General features: G+C 40.0%; 1 protein-coding gene across 1 annotated transcript in view; it reads right to left on the reverse strand.

The window, feature by feature from the left end:
* Window positions 1–1,416: 1,416 nt before the first annotated feature.
* The window catches only part of GTF2E2 (general transcription factor IIE subunit 2), a 40,274-nt gene continuing 28,394 nt past the window's right edge, over window positions 1,417–13,296 (reverse strand). Inside the window, exons 7-8 of the mRNA XM_060763809.2 lie at window positions 3,741–3,856; window positions 1,417–1,915 (exon numbers count right to left, since the gene is read on the reverse strand). Coding sequence (XP_060619792.1) covers window positions 1,799–1,915; window positions 3,741–3,856 — 233 coding nt within the window. The 3' untranslated portion in view covers window positions 1,417–1,798. The remainder of the gene's footprint in view (window positions 1,916–3,740; window positions 3,857–13,296) is intronic.

Genomic DNA, 13,296 nt, shown 5'->3' on the forward strand with positions numbered 1-13,296 from the left:
TATTTATATAGATGAACATGCTTATTTTAAGATCTTTTCTACACGATCCTCCTCATCTACTGCTTGACTGGCAATGGCCATCACTATCAGAAACTGCCAACACTACTTTGGGGACGTGGCTTGGAGTAAAAGTTCTCTCTCTAACTCTGGCTCATTGTGGAAGAGAAGAAATTCAGAGAAAAGCTGGTTTTGGGGTTCCAAAACCCGTAGTTTAAACCATTTGGGCATAAAAGGAAACCAATGACTATTCATAGGAGCCAATATTTGTCTTGGTGATCCACTAGTCCAGAAGGAATCTGCCTCATCTTTTGAGATGCAGAAACTCTAAGGAATAATGTACTCTCATTGGTATAATACATTGACTTAAAAGAAGAGTGAACATTGGGAATCTCTTCAATTGAAGGCAATTTTATTTTACTTATCGCTTGTCTCTTTAAATTTGGCTTGACTGTTTAAAAGCAAGTTTGCCAGTTGGCTAAGACCCCACCTTTTGATATCTTTGATTTTGGTCTGTGGGGCAGGGGGGTAAAGGCTGATTTAATGATTACTGTTATACAACCGCTGGAATTTTCCCCTACTAAACATACCCAACCCCCTCTACCCTCCTTGTAACTTGATTTCCAGTGTACCATATTGGTCACCTTTCTCTGAGCATGTTCCCACCTATCCATATCCTTAAACTGATGTCCAGAACTGAACTCTACTCCAAGTGAAGTCAGATCAAAGCAGAACACAGTGGTACTCATCATACTTCTCTTAACTCAGATAATAAGTGTCTGTTAATGCAACCGAAAACTGCATTAGTGAAAGAAAAAAGAAACTAAATAAAACAACAAGGAGACCTGGAAGAAAGTTTAGTTCTGTAAAAGTTAAAAAATACCAACATTGTCCTGACTGTATGAACTTTTAAAAAGTTAAAAAATACCAACATTGTCCTGACTGTATGAACTTTTAAAAAGTTAAAAAATACCAACATTGTCCTGACTGTATGAACTTTTAAAAAGTTAAAAAAATACCAACACTGTCCTGACTGTATGAACTTTTAAAAAGTTAAAAAATACCAACACTGTCCTGACTGTATGAACTTTTAAAAGAGTATACACCTGGATAGGGGTGATTTGGATTTTGGCTCCTGTCATCAAATTTGTATATCAAATGGGATGATCCAGCAAAGAAGATACCAGCTTCTATAGTCTTAGCCATTCCTGTATAGGTGACCAATTGAACTTTTTTAAAAAATAGTGTAGATCTTCAGATAGTCCCAAGAACACAAAGCTTTGAGAAATTTAAATATGGAGTCCCATCTATGTTGTAAACATGGGACTTATTTTAAGCTGTATCCTACCACTGGGTTTATGGACTTATTTTTCTGTTTCCAAACGAGGGAAGCATGTCAACAAAAAATATATTAAAAAGTATTTTTCTGAAATAATTTTTATTATAAACTGGTTTTTATGACATAGATAAAACAAATACTTGGTTTTATCTCTAAGTCAACACCAGCTGAATAGGAGATAATACCCACAAAACCCCAAAGATTTCTTCAAGAACGTGAACCTTAATATTACATGCTAAATATGTTTACCCCAGTAACAAAAGCCTACCAAGAGCAAGCTGCCCTTGATCCAAGTTTGTGTTAAATACAAATAAGCACGTCGATGAATACTTTATCTTTACTTTCAACAGCTGTTTCTTCCTGTCTGCTTCAGGACTGGGATGGGGAAGAACCACATCACATGTCCTTTGGAGCAACAGAACAGCTGCATCAATGCTCTCAAAGAGTTCGTTCCAGAAGACACTATTTGCTAGGAACCACATCAGAGTAGTCCTTCAATACACCAGCCAAATGGTCATTGTGAGTCTTGAATCTCCGTTTCTTCTGAGAAGCAGGCTTCCTCCTCCTCTGAATAGGCACCTAAAACATGAGAAATAAAGGTAATTAAGATATTACAAAAATACCTTGCAAAGTCTGCTTATAAGACACTCAAAAGCAGAGCCTGAAGGCAACAGCTAGTCTAGATCCAAGGTTCCACATTCCGGTTTAAAGGGAAAACAGTTTCTCAAAATCTCTCTTGGATTTGGACAAGTGTCAGAAGAACTAGCATTCAGTTCAATTTTTTTTCACTTCATGCCTCACTCTCTTTGTTGTTGTCTTCCTCATAAAGAAAGCAACATAGGCTGGATGGCCATCTGTCAGGGGTGATTTGAATGCAATATTCCTGCTTCTTGGCAGGGGGTTGGACTGGATGGCCCAAGAGGTCTCTTCCAACTCTTTGATTCTATGATACTGAAAGAGAAGGGGTTCCTGTTCATTTTGCAGTGGTTCCCAATCTTTTGGTCCTCCGGGTGTTTTGGACTTCAACTCCCACAATTCCTAACATCTGGTAAAATGGCTGGGATTTCTGGGATTTGGAGTCTAAAACAACTGGGAATCAAAGGGATGCACTGAAGACTCTCCATGTAAGCCCAAAACATGAAAACACAAATTTTGTTCCATGGCTAAGACTTAGGCAATGTATGTATGGGCACATAAATAATTATCTGATGTAAAATGTGACATCCTGAGATGCTTAACTTTTTTTTAATTTTTTTATTTTAAAAAATAACTTGTTTCTTACATTCAAATTTAAAAATAGATGAGTAGAAGCCTATCTGCTAAAAGCAGAGAAACCAGGGTGGCAACAGCGTTCATGTGGCCATACCTTCAGTGTACCACTTCGCTACTTTTATGTTGGTCACTACATAATAGATTTCCTGTGCAGAAGATGGTCTGCTTCTCCCGTTAAGAGGGAAAAGTGAAGCCATACTGCTCATCAGCTCAGTTCTATACTTCCTTTGTTATTGGGATGAGGCTGAACTGGAGGTGCATATAGCTTACAACTGCTACCTAGTTTACCATCAAAATCATGGAACCCTTTTAGTGTTCAAAAGTCTGAGAAGCAGATAATATCTCAACAAATGTCTCGACAGAGGCAATTTTTGGAGCTTGGGTTGGGTTAAGTACACTTTGCAAATGCCCCCCTCCACACATTCTGGCATGACCATTATAATAGAAGCATAGATTCAAGACCCTGGGTCTCTTGTAAATCAAGTTTGGCCTCCAGTAAGTCAAGCCAGCTGCTGGTCTTCCTGAAATAGGCAGCAAAATCCCAGATGTGGTCTGTCATGTAGTAGTACTCTTCATGAGAAGTTATATTGAGATCCATGCAATCTCCATCATGTAGGAATAACCCATAGGGTGGGAGTAAGAAAAGAACTGTATGTGCAACTGGATTTGTGGAAGTGGGATCAATAGTTTCTCCCTCTATGGCGGACATGTGAACCTGGACTAGTTCTGGGTGCCTCTAGTTTCTCAAGACAAGGAGAGCTATTTATACTGATGTGGCAGACCAGAAGAATGTGCAAAGGATCAATACTATGTATGCCCAATGACTACAGCGGGTTGTTTTATTTTACTATTGCTTAGAGAGGGCAAGGGAATGGCACAGAAAACATTCAAATAGCTGCTGCTGTTTACCTTGGACTCGAAAGTTTCCAGCAGCAGGGATAGCAGTACAATGGCCTCATTCCCTATTTTCAAGACTGATGCTGAGCACTGCCCAAGAACCTCACAATCAGACTGGTAACAGGCCACTGACATGTTCTCTAGTTATGCTGGTGGCTCTACTCAATATAGACCCTGTTCATTCCATCCGTGTACAATTTCCCTTAAGATGGAGAAAGAAGAAATGTAGTCTTACTATTTTCTTTGGGCCTGCATCTTGCATGGAAGAAATACCCTGACGTTTCAGATACTCTTCTATCTTTTCTTCATCCATGGAATCCACAGGAACACTCCTCCACAGTTTTTGAAATTCTAGAAAGCAGCAATGGAGGGCTAATTAGAAGTGTCATTGGAGATATAAACAAACAGAGAGGACACTCCATATGCAGGAGGATTTACAGTCCTCCTGCACACAGAGGTGGACACCAACATAGCTTGCAGCATGAAAAACAAACACTGCTGAAATGACACAGATATTTCAAACGTTAATGGCATCAATGAGGAGGAATTCAAGGAAGGATGGCAGAGGAAGCTTTATATTACATCTGTGAGAATAGCAGTTCCTTTCAGAACAGACACCCAGCAACCTCAGCGTGTCCCCCCGCCCCAGCATATATTTTTAAATGCATTCTTTGATGTTTGCTGAGTCTTCAGAGATAGTTGATAGACTACTCTATGTTGGGTTGCCTCTGAAGACAGCCTGGAAACTCCAGCTAGTCCAACGCTCGGTAGCCAGGCTGCTCACGGGAGTTGGTTGAAGGAGCATACAACTCCCTTGATACGCCAGCTCTACTGGATAACTATTAGCTTCTGAGAACAATTCAAAGTGCTGGTTTTAATCTATAAAGCCCTAAACAGTTCCGGCCCGTTTACCTATCTGAACGTATCTCTCTCTACAAACCATCAAGGACCTTAAGATCGTCGAAGGCTTTCATGGCTGGAATCACTCAGTTCTTGTGGGTTTTTTCGGGCTATATGGCCATGTTCTAGAGGCATTTCTCCTGACGTTTCGCTTGCATCTATGGCAAGCATCCTCAGAGGTGAGGTCAGACCTCACCTCTGAGGATGCTTGCCATAGATGCAGGCGAAACGTCAGGAGAAATGCCTCTAGAACGTGGCCATATAGCCCGAAAAAACCCACAAGAACTGAGACCTTAAAATCATCCGGAGAGGCCCTGCTCTCGGTCCCACCGTCATCGCAGTCGCGTTTGGTGGGGATAAGAGACAGGGCCTTCTCCGTGATGGGCCCTCGGCTGTGGAAGTCCCTCCCTAATGAGGTTAGATCTGCCTGCTCCCTCCTGACCTTCTGGAAGAAACTTAAACCGTGGTTATGGGATCAAGCGTTAGCAGAATAGACTGTTTTTACTGATGAAGATTTTATTTGACCACAATTGGACTGATTTGGATGACGATTTTAACCTGGCGAACTGATTTGAATGTATATTTATAACTATTTTAATGTATACTGCTGTATTTTATTATGTGTTCTGCACTGTGTTGGAAGCTGTCCTGAGTCCCTCCTCGGAGGTCGAGAAGGACGGGGTACAAATGTTCTAAATAAATAAAATAAATAAATGTCAACCACATGTGCCATTTTAAAATCATCATACAGGCCAACAACATATGTGCCTCCCCTCCAACTATCTTCCTAGACAATTATTATCATTATTATTATTATTATTATTATTATTATCATCATCATCATCCCCCCCCCCCCGCCCACAGCTCCCCGAAGAGACTCAGGGCGACTTACAGAGGGACAAGCCCAAGGATTACAAATAAAGCAGACACTGTAAAACAATAACAACAAATAATAAAAACATCAAAATCAATTAACATCATAAAAACAATACCCTGGCTGGCCAATTTGAAACTGGGTTTGGGCTCAGAGTAAGTGCAATGATTCCTTGGGAGAGCCAAGGAAAAGTGCAATAGTCAGAGGGCTGGGTTGCCAGGGTCAAGTGAAAGATGTGTGATTTGGGTTCATTCCTCTTGATACTCGCCAGGCGCTGCATGCCAGTGACATGGAGCAGAGGGGCAAAACATTAAAGCACAATGACCTCATCCATGTCCTGTCACTTGCCACTGCCGGGAAAGATGTGTTGGCTGAAACTGTACATTCCCTATCTTGTAATTACTACAAAAGGGTAATCCTGCTTCTCTCGGCTTCTTTAAAACATTCAAGAACTCCCAAGCCCTTCAGAACCAAAGTGCTGACTTGACCTCTTGGTTGCAGAAAATTAAGAAGCAGCCCAACTCTTCAAAAAGAAGAAATAAGTGAGATAACCTGCACGTCACCTGCCTCCATATATCCCTTTAAGTGTTTTCCCAGAAAGCCTTTATCAATGCCGTGGCTGGTACAATCCCACTTCCCTTCATTCCAGAGTCATTACAGCTAGATAGATCTGTCAACAGGCCAAGCTCGCAATCCATCAATAAAATCGTAAACACAGAGCCGGGGAAATTTCTTTAGATATTCCCAGATATATCAAATATTCAAATAGTTGTGATGTACTTAGTATATACTTTGTGCAGTTTGATGCTAACCATGCAAATATCCTGTGACATTCTCTCCTTGGATCTATTGTTTCCAATAGCACTATACACTGAAACCTAAATAAAATGCTCAGGGCAGATAATACCTATGGAAAAATTATGCTCAATGGCCCTAACAATTATTTTGACATTTCTCCTCTAATCACATACATTCTGATGTTCAGTATGTTTTTACAAAATTAAAATGAGAGATATTTCAACACTATAAATAAATATCTCACATCTTGTCTGGCTGCGGCATTGAGGATCATCTGAAGTTTCAAAACAGCCCTATGAAGTACATTAAAAGCTAATGATAAAGGTCTCCCCTTGACATTAAGTCTAGTTGTGTCAAACTCTGGGGGTGGCGCTCATCTCCATTTCTAAGCCAAAGAGCTGGCATTGTCCATAGATGCCTCCAAGGTCATGTGGCTGGCATGACTGCATGGAGCGCCGTTACTTTCCCCCAAAGTGGAACCTACAGATCTACACACATTTGCATGTTTTGAACCGCTAGGTTGGCAGAAGTTGGGGCTAACAGCAGGAACTCATCCCACTCCCTGGATTTGAACCACCGATCTTTTGGTCAGCAAGTTCAGTAGGTCAGCAGTTTAACCTGCTGCACCACCAGGGGATCATTACAATGCATTGCAGGAATCAAAATGGAATATAATAAAAGGTATGTGCCACCTCTTTGAAATCTGACATGTTCAGGAATAGGTGTAGTTGGTACACTAGCCAACTGTGCAAACACACTCCTGGTCACCAGGGGAAACTTTGTGAATTCAGCATGCCAAAGTTGTAAATTTGAAATTTCAGGAGAAATTTACATTTCAGCACAAATGGAATCTGCCCTTTCACTGGCCAGAAGCATCTCTTTGTGCTGCATGCATTAAGCTTGAACCTCACCCAATCTATAACTGACAGCAGCCACTCTTTTAGTACACAAACAGCTTCAATAGAAATGGATGAAAAGGGGAGCTAATCTTGAGCGCATACTGGTGACACTGAATGCCCAAACTGTGGAGAGCCTCTCCCAGTGGTTTCATTTATATGTTAAACAGCACGGAGGATGACACTAAGCCCCTGTGGTTCTCAACCACAGGGGCTTAGTGGTTCTCAACCTGTGGGTCCCTATATGTTTTGGCCTTCAACTCCCAGAAATCCTAACAGCTGGTAAACTGGCTGGGATTTCTGGGAGTTGTAGACCCACAGGTTGAGAAACACTGATAAGGACACCCCAGTAGTCAGGGTGTCCAACAGGCAGCTCCATAATCCCCTTCCCGGTTTGCCCCCTCCAGGAAGGGCACAGTAAACCCAAGTATTGTCTTGGAGAGGCATCTGTGAAGGATATCATCATCAATGGTACTGAAGCTTCTAAGGATTCTGGCTAAATCAACAGGGCCATATTCCTCCTGTCCAGATCATGATGTAGGCCATCCAGCAAAGCAACCAAAGCTGGCTGAACCACAGGATACGGTCTTATCTGCTGTTTTATTTAAAAGTTTCATGACTCAATTGGATGAAGTCATCTGCGATGTGCTGTCATCTGTATGCTGACTGATAATCACCAGGTCTTTTTTCCCCATCTCATTCAAAAACAGCAATAGCCCTAATCTAGGACATGAAGACTTCTTTTAGATGAACAAACTGAAACTTAACAAAGACAAAGCAGTACTACCACTGTCGATGCCGCTGTTCATCTAGGGCAGTGGTCCTCAACCTGTGGGTCTACAGATGTTTTGGCTTTCAACTCCCAGAAATCTTAACAGCTGGTAAACTGGCTGGGATTTCTGGGAGTTGTAGGCCAAAACACCTGGGGACCCACAGGTTGAGAAACACTGATCTAGGGATTGGTATACAACCTACTCTCAGTGGCACAATGCTTCCCTCAATGATTAAGATTAAAGATTAGGGAGTGTCTAGGATTGATCATAGTTCTATAGTGCCCCGGTGGCAATAACAATCATGCTCACTTTTATCAACTTTGATGCAGATGCACCCGTGCTTGGAAAACAGACCTTGCCATGGTCAATTACAAACAACTGTATTAAATTACTGTCCAATGCCTAAGTAGAGTGGCTGTGAATAGCACCCAGAAACTACAATTAATTCAAAACTTCAATAATTCCCAATCTACTTTGAGGCATAATTTAAATCACTGCCACTTTAAAACACTCAAACAATTTGAGATCGTGCCATCTGGAACACTATATGAACCTACTTGGACACTCAGATCACATTAGCAGCACCTCTTTGTGCTTCCCTGCCATGTGAACTATTGAGAGTGGGACTTGAAGCAGGATCTTTATAGTATTGCATTTAAATTGTTTCTTGTCCTCTTGAGAAATGCCCGAATGGCGCTCATGCATCCTGTCCCTGCCACCTAGCCAAATAACTTTGTATAAATTGATAGTTTTAGTGTTGTCTTCAGCCTTCTGAATCTATGTTCAATCTTTGGAATCTGCTAGTATTTTAAAGTTGTTTTAAAGAACTAATTTTATGTCAGCTTCCTTGGAGATACCTAGAATGCAAAGTAGGTTAGAATTCAACCAACCCAACCACTCTTCCAGCACATGGATAAAAGTGTAACTAATCTGAATACGGAACACTTGAATGTGATGTTTGAATTGTATGAGTGCAAGAGAAAATCCAAGTGGATGGAGAAATATTGCAAGTAAACAGTTTTGGAAATTCTGGCAGATCTTATTTCAAAAACTAATTTTGGGCAGAGGGCACTGTGTTTCTTTGCAGACACAACCAAGTAAGGAGATACTGTAAATATAGAAAAGGACAGCAGCATTATGCAGGCATAACTCAATGATCTCATGAGCTAGCATAATAGAAATATAATGAAATTCAACAGGGGAAAGTATAAGGTCAGGTATATGCAAAGACAGTGAATACAATTTTTGGATGTCTCTATTGCAAGACTTCTAATATGGAAACAGAAATGCTGCTGCTTTTTCCAAAGCTAATCAGAGAGATCACAACAGAGTTCAATTCTGGACATATATCTTCAAGAGAAAACTATTTAAGCTATAACAAAAATGTACAACATGCCTCCTAGAAGAGGCATGTTGTACATTAAGCCTGATTTTAAAAACACTCCATAATACATTTGAAATAGCGGTTGTATTAAAAGCTGCTGAGAGTGCAAGTGTGAACAACAGGGTTGCATTTTCCCCATTTCTTGACATGGTTCAAGTGTCCAGCCACTGTCTGGAGCCTGATCTGCAGAAGGGGTCAGAGAAGTCTCTCAACTTCCAAATCCATTGATCTGATCCAGAAAGATACAATGGATTATGGTATTAAAAGCTGCTGAGAGTGCAAGTGTGAACAACAGGGCTGCATGACAGGCAGTCATCAGATGATCAAGAGAGGATTCAGTACTGAAACCAGGTCACTCAAAATTGTGAGCAATTGTATCACCACAATGTTCTGAAGGACCTCTTACCAAATGAGTGCTTGAAATTAGGAGGTAACTGTCAAAGATAACAGGGACCACAGTGGGTTTCTTTAGCTCTACTTCTACTTTAGCTGTAGCAAGCATCACTCCTCTGTGAAAAGAAACATTTCGTATATTGGGTAGTGGTTCTTAACTGATGGCTCCCCAGGTGTTTTGGCCTACAACTCCCAGAAATCCCAGCCAGTTTACCAGCTGTTAGGATTTCTGGGAGTTGAAGGCCTAAACATCTGGGGAACTATTGGTATACGGTAAAGGTAAAGGTTTCCCTTTGACATTAAGTCTAGTCGAGTCCAACTTTGGAGGGTGGTGCTCATCTCCATTTCTAAGTCAAATAGCTGGCATTATCCATAGACACCTCCTAGGTCATGTGGACTGCATGAAGCGCCGGTACCTTCCCGCCAAAGTGGTACCTATTGATCTATTAATATTTGCATGTTTTCAAACTGCTAGGTTGGCAGAAGCTGGGGCTAACAACGGAAGCTCAATTCACTCCGCAGGTTCAAACTGCCGACCCTCCGATCAGCAAGTTCAGAAGCTTAGCAGTCTAACCCGTTGTGCCACCGTGGCCCCATTGATTTGTTTAGCTTTAATCAAACTCAAGGGTCAATGAACAAATGGGTTTTAGCATCCAGTATCTCTTTAAACCTCATCTATATTTGGTCCAGCAAAAATTGATGCTTTAGGTGTATTAAACACTAGTGTGCCATTTGATGAAAGGAACTATCAGTTTCACCTGAATGTCAATGATGCAATGTACATGCTTCCTGTTAGTCAATAAGTATGAGTATTGCAACATGTTAATTTTATATTAGGAGAAAAATATTTTGCATTTGCAGATGTGCATGCTCTTTTAAATTATACTCTTGCAATGCGGAAGTAAACTGGAGGTCAGCATGGTTAGGTTTTGTAGGCAAAAATATTTATGCTCTTGAAAAAAAGACATACCCTGTCATTAGAAAAATAAATATTTGTCACTTTTTGCCCAATAGGTGGAAGATCTTAGTGGTTTAGCTAGATGCCTACTGTACTTTTGGAAATAAGGTCAGTTTACATTCAAATATATGCACAGAACATGTTTATATACTATATGTGGTATACTCATTGCTTGGTTTCCTTGCAATTATACTTTAAAGATCTAAAGCAAATCTTGGAGAAAAATGCACAGCACACGATCAGACACATAACTGCAAGCACGTTGTCCACATTTCCAAACCATCAGAGTCGGGTGAACAAATTTTCTTTTTAAATCCAGAGAACTCGGGGTTTTTTGGATTCAATCAGGATTCCCCTTTGACTATCCTACTTTCCTGATAATACCAACAGAAGTACAGGCAATCCCCAAGTTATGAAAGACATAGATTCTGTAGGTTTGTTATTAAGTTGAATTTGTAAATAAGTTGGAACAGGTACATTTTTAAGTGAAATGCCAGACCATGCCCTATGAGGAGCAGCTTAAGTTTTTAGCCTGCAGAAAAAAAGGTTGAGAGGAGACGTGATCTAAAAGGATGCCTAAGGAATATTTGAATATCTGAAAGGCTGTCACAAGGAAGAGGGAGCAGGCTTGTTTTCTGCTGCCCTGGATACTATTACTCAGAGCAATGGATTCAAATTACAGGAAAGGTGATTCCATCTGAACATTGAGAAGAACTTCCTGACCGTAATAGTTGTTCAAGAGTGGAACTCGCTACCTTTGGAGGCTTTTAAACAGAGGCTGGATGACCATCTGTTTGGGGTGTTTTGATTGTGTTTTTCCTGTATGGCAGGATGGCCCAATGTGGTTTCTTCCAGCTCTATTATTCTATGATTCTATGGCATTAGATTTACTAAAGGTCCATCATGAAAGAATGGAAATCAACCACCTCTCTCTCTTCCTACATACATAGATATAGTAACTGTCTAAAATAAAAAGCTACTGAAGTATTTTATAATAGGAAAGCCCTGGCTGATAATTTAGTCTTATCTCAATAATGGTGGCGCAGTGGGTTAAACTGCTGAGCTGCTGAACTTGCTGACCAAAAGGTTGGTGGTTTGAATCTGGAGAGTGGGGTGAGCTCCTGCTGTTAGCCTCAGCTTCTGCCAACCTAGCAGTTCAAAAACATGCAAGTGTGAGTAGATCAATATGTACCGCTTCTGCAGGAAGGTAATGGCACTACATGAAGTCATGCCGGCCACATGACCTTGGAGGCATCTACAGATTACACTGGCTTATAAACGGAGATGAGCACCACTGCTCCGAGTCGGACACGACTAGACTTAATGTCAGGGAAACCTTTACCTTTACTCAATTATAATAACATGCCAAAGGAGATGTACTCTTATACCCTTCAAGAGTTTGTTTTTTTTTTAATTAAAGCAATGTTTCCATTTCTCTTCTGTTAAAAAAGGGAACATTCTAAGGCTGCTGTCTGTTGTATTTTTATACTTTCAAATATCTAAATATTGTATTTTATTTTCAATTGCAAAAGCTATGTTAATCAAGTTTAATTTAAATATGGTAGAGTTTTTGTACTTTTTGTAATTTTTGTACTTTCAAATATCTAAATATTTATTTTATTTTCAATTGCAAAAGTTATGTTGATCAAGTTTAATTTAAATATGGTAGAGTAGACAGATAAAAAACAAATAAGTTTAGGTTAAAACATTGGAAAAATAATTATGTTGACAATAATCAAAACTTAGCTTGCTAGTGCATTCCAAAATATAATTTAAATACAATTCTAGTAACATATCCGGGCAAATGAGAAATGTGAGACTATGCTGCCATCTAAAGGTCAAAGCGAGAATCTTCTCATCTTTCAGTACAATATTAATATGATATAGTTCTAAATATTAAACTGAAATTTAATATTTTGTGATTTGGAAGTAAATGTTAAATTAGACCCTTAGGAGTACTGTAATCCATGTTCCTCACAGGACTGGGGAACAGAATGTACGGTAAATAAAGTACATCTATTAAATTAAGATGCATGATAAATTAAATATGTCAAAAATGATGATGGCTAAGCAAAAAACAAAAATACCTCATTCATCACATCATGGTAAATGCAAAAAAAGAACAGTACTATAAACTCTGCTTTTGATTTGGAGGAACAATTTACTAAGAAAAACTATCCTAAGGTTTCCCAGAATTTTATGGAATTGGTAAAGCACTGGTTGACTTCTGGAAACATTATTGGAAACCAGTGAACATAATGACTACACTTCAACATCCTGTTATAAACAATAGTGAATCAGGGCCCTTCCATACTGCCATATATTCCAGTTCAAAGTGGAATTTTATTCAGCTGAATTGAAGGTGACCCAGATCCGTCTCTAAATCAATAAGCAGGACATAAAGATGATTGCCACTAACCCCAATAGCTGATATTAAAGCATGCCTTCTGAATACACAGATTTCCACATAACCATCACAGCTAATAACCACAAAAAGATTTGTCCCCCATGCTTTTCCCTAACCCTAGTTGCAAGCAACACATTGCTAGTGGCCATCACTTTATTTTGTGGCAGGGGGTTCCATCCACATTACCTAAGGTTTCCCAGAATTTTACGGAATTGGTAAAGCACTGGTTGACTTCTGGAAACATTATTGGAAACCAGTGAACATAATGACTACACTTCAACATCCTGTTATAAACCATACTTAGGGGCTCTGCATTAAAGAGAGCGAATAGAAGGGAAACTGAGTAGTGTACGCAACAGAATGCAAGGAACAAGGAGGTCACATTATGATGGCATGCAATGAAGGGTG

Source organism: Anolis sagrei, chromosome 2 (assembly GCF_037176765.1).
Source record: "Anolis sagrei isolate rAnoSag1 chromosome 2, rAnoSag1.mat, whole genome shotgun sequence".
Taxonomy (NCBI): domain Eukaryota; kingdom Metazoa; phylum Chordata; class Lepidosauria; order Squamata; family Dactyloidae; genus Anolis; species Anolis sagrei.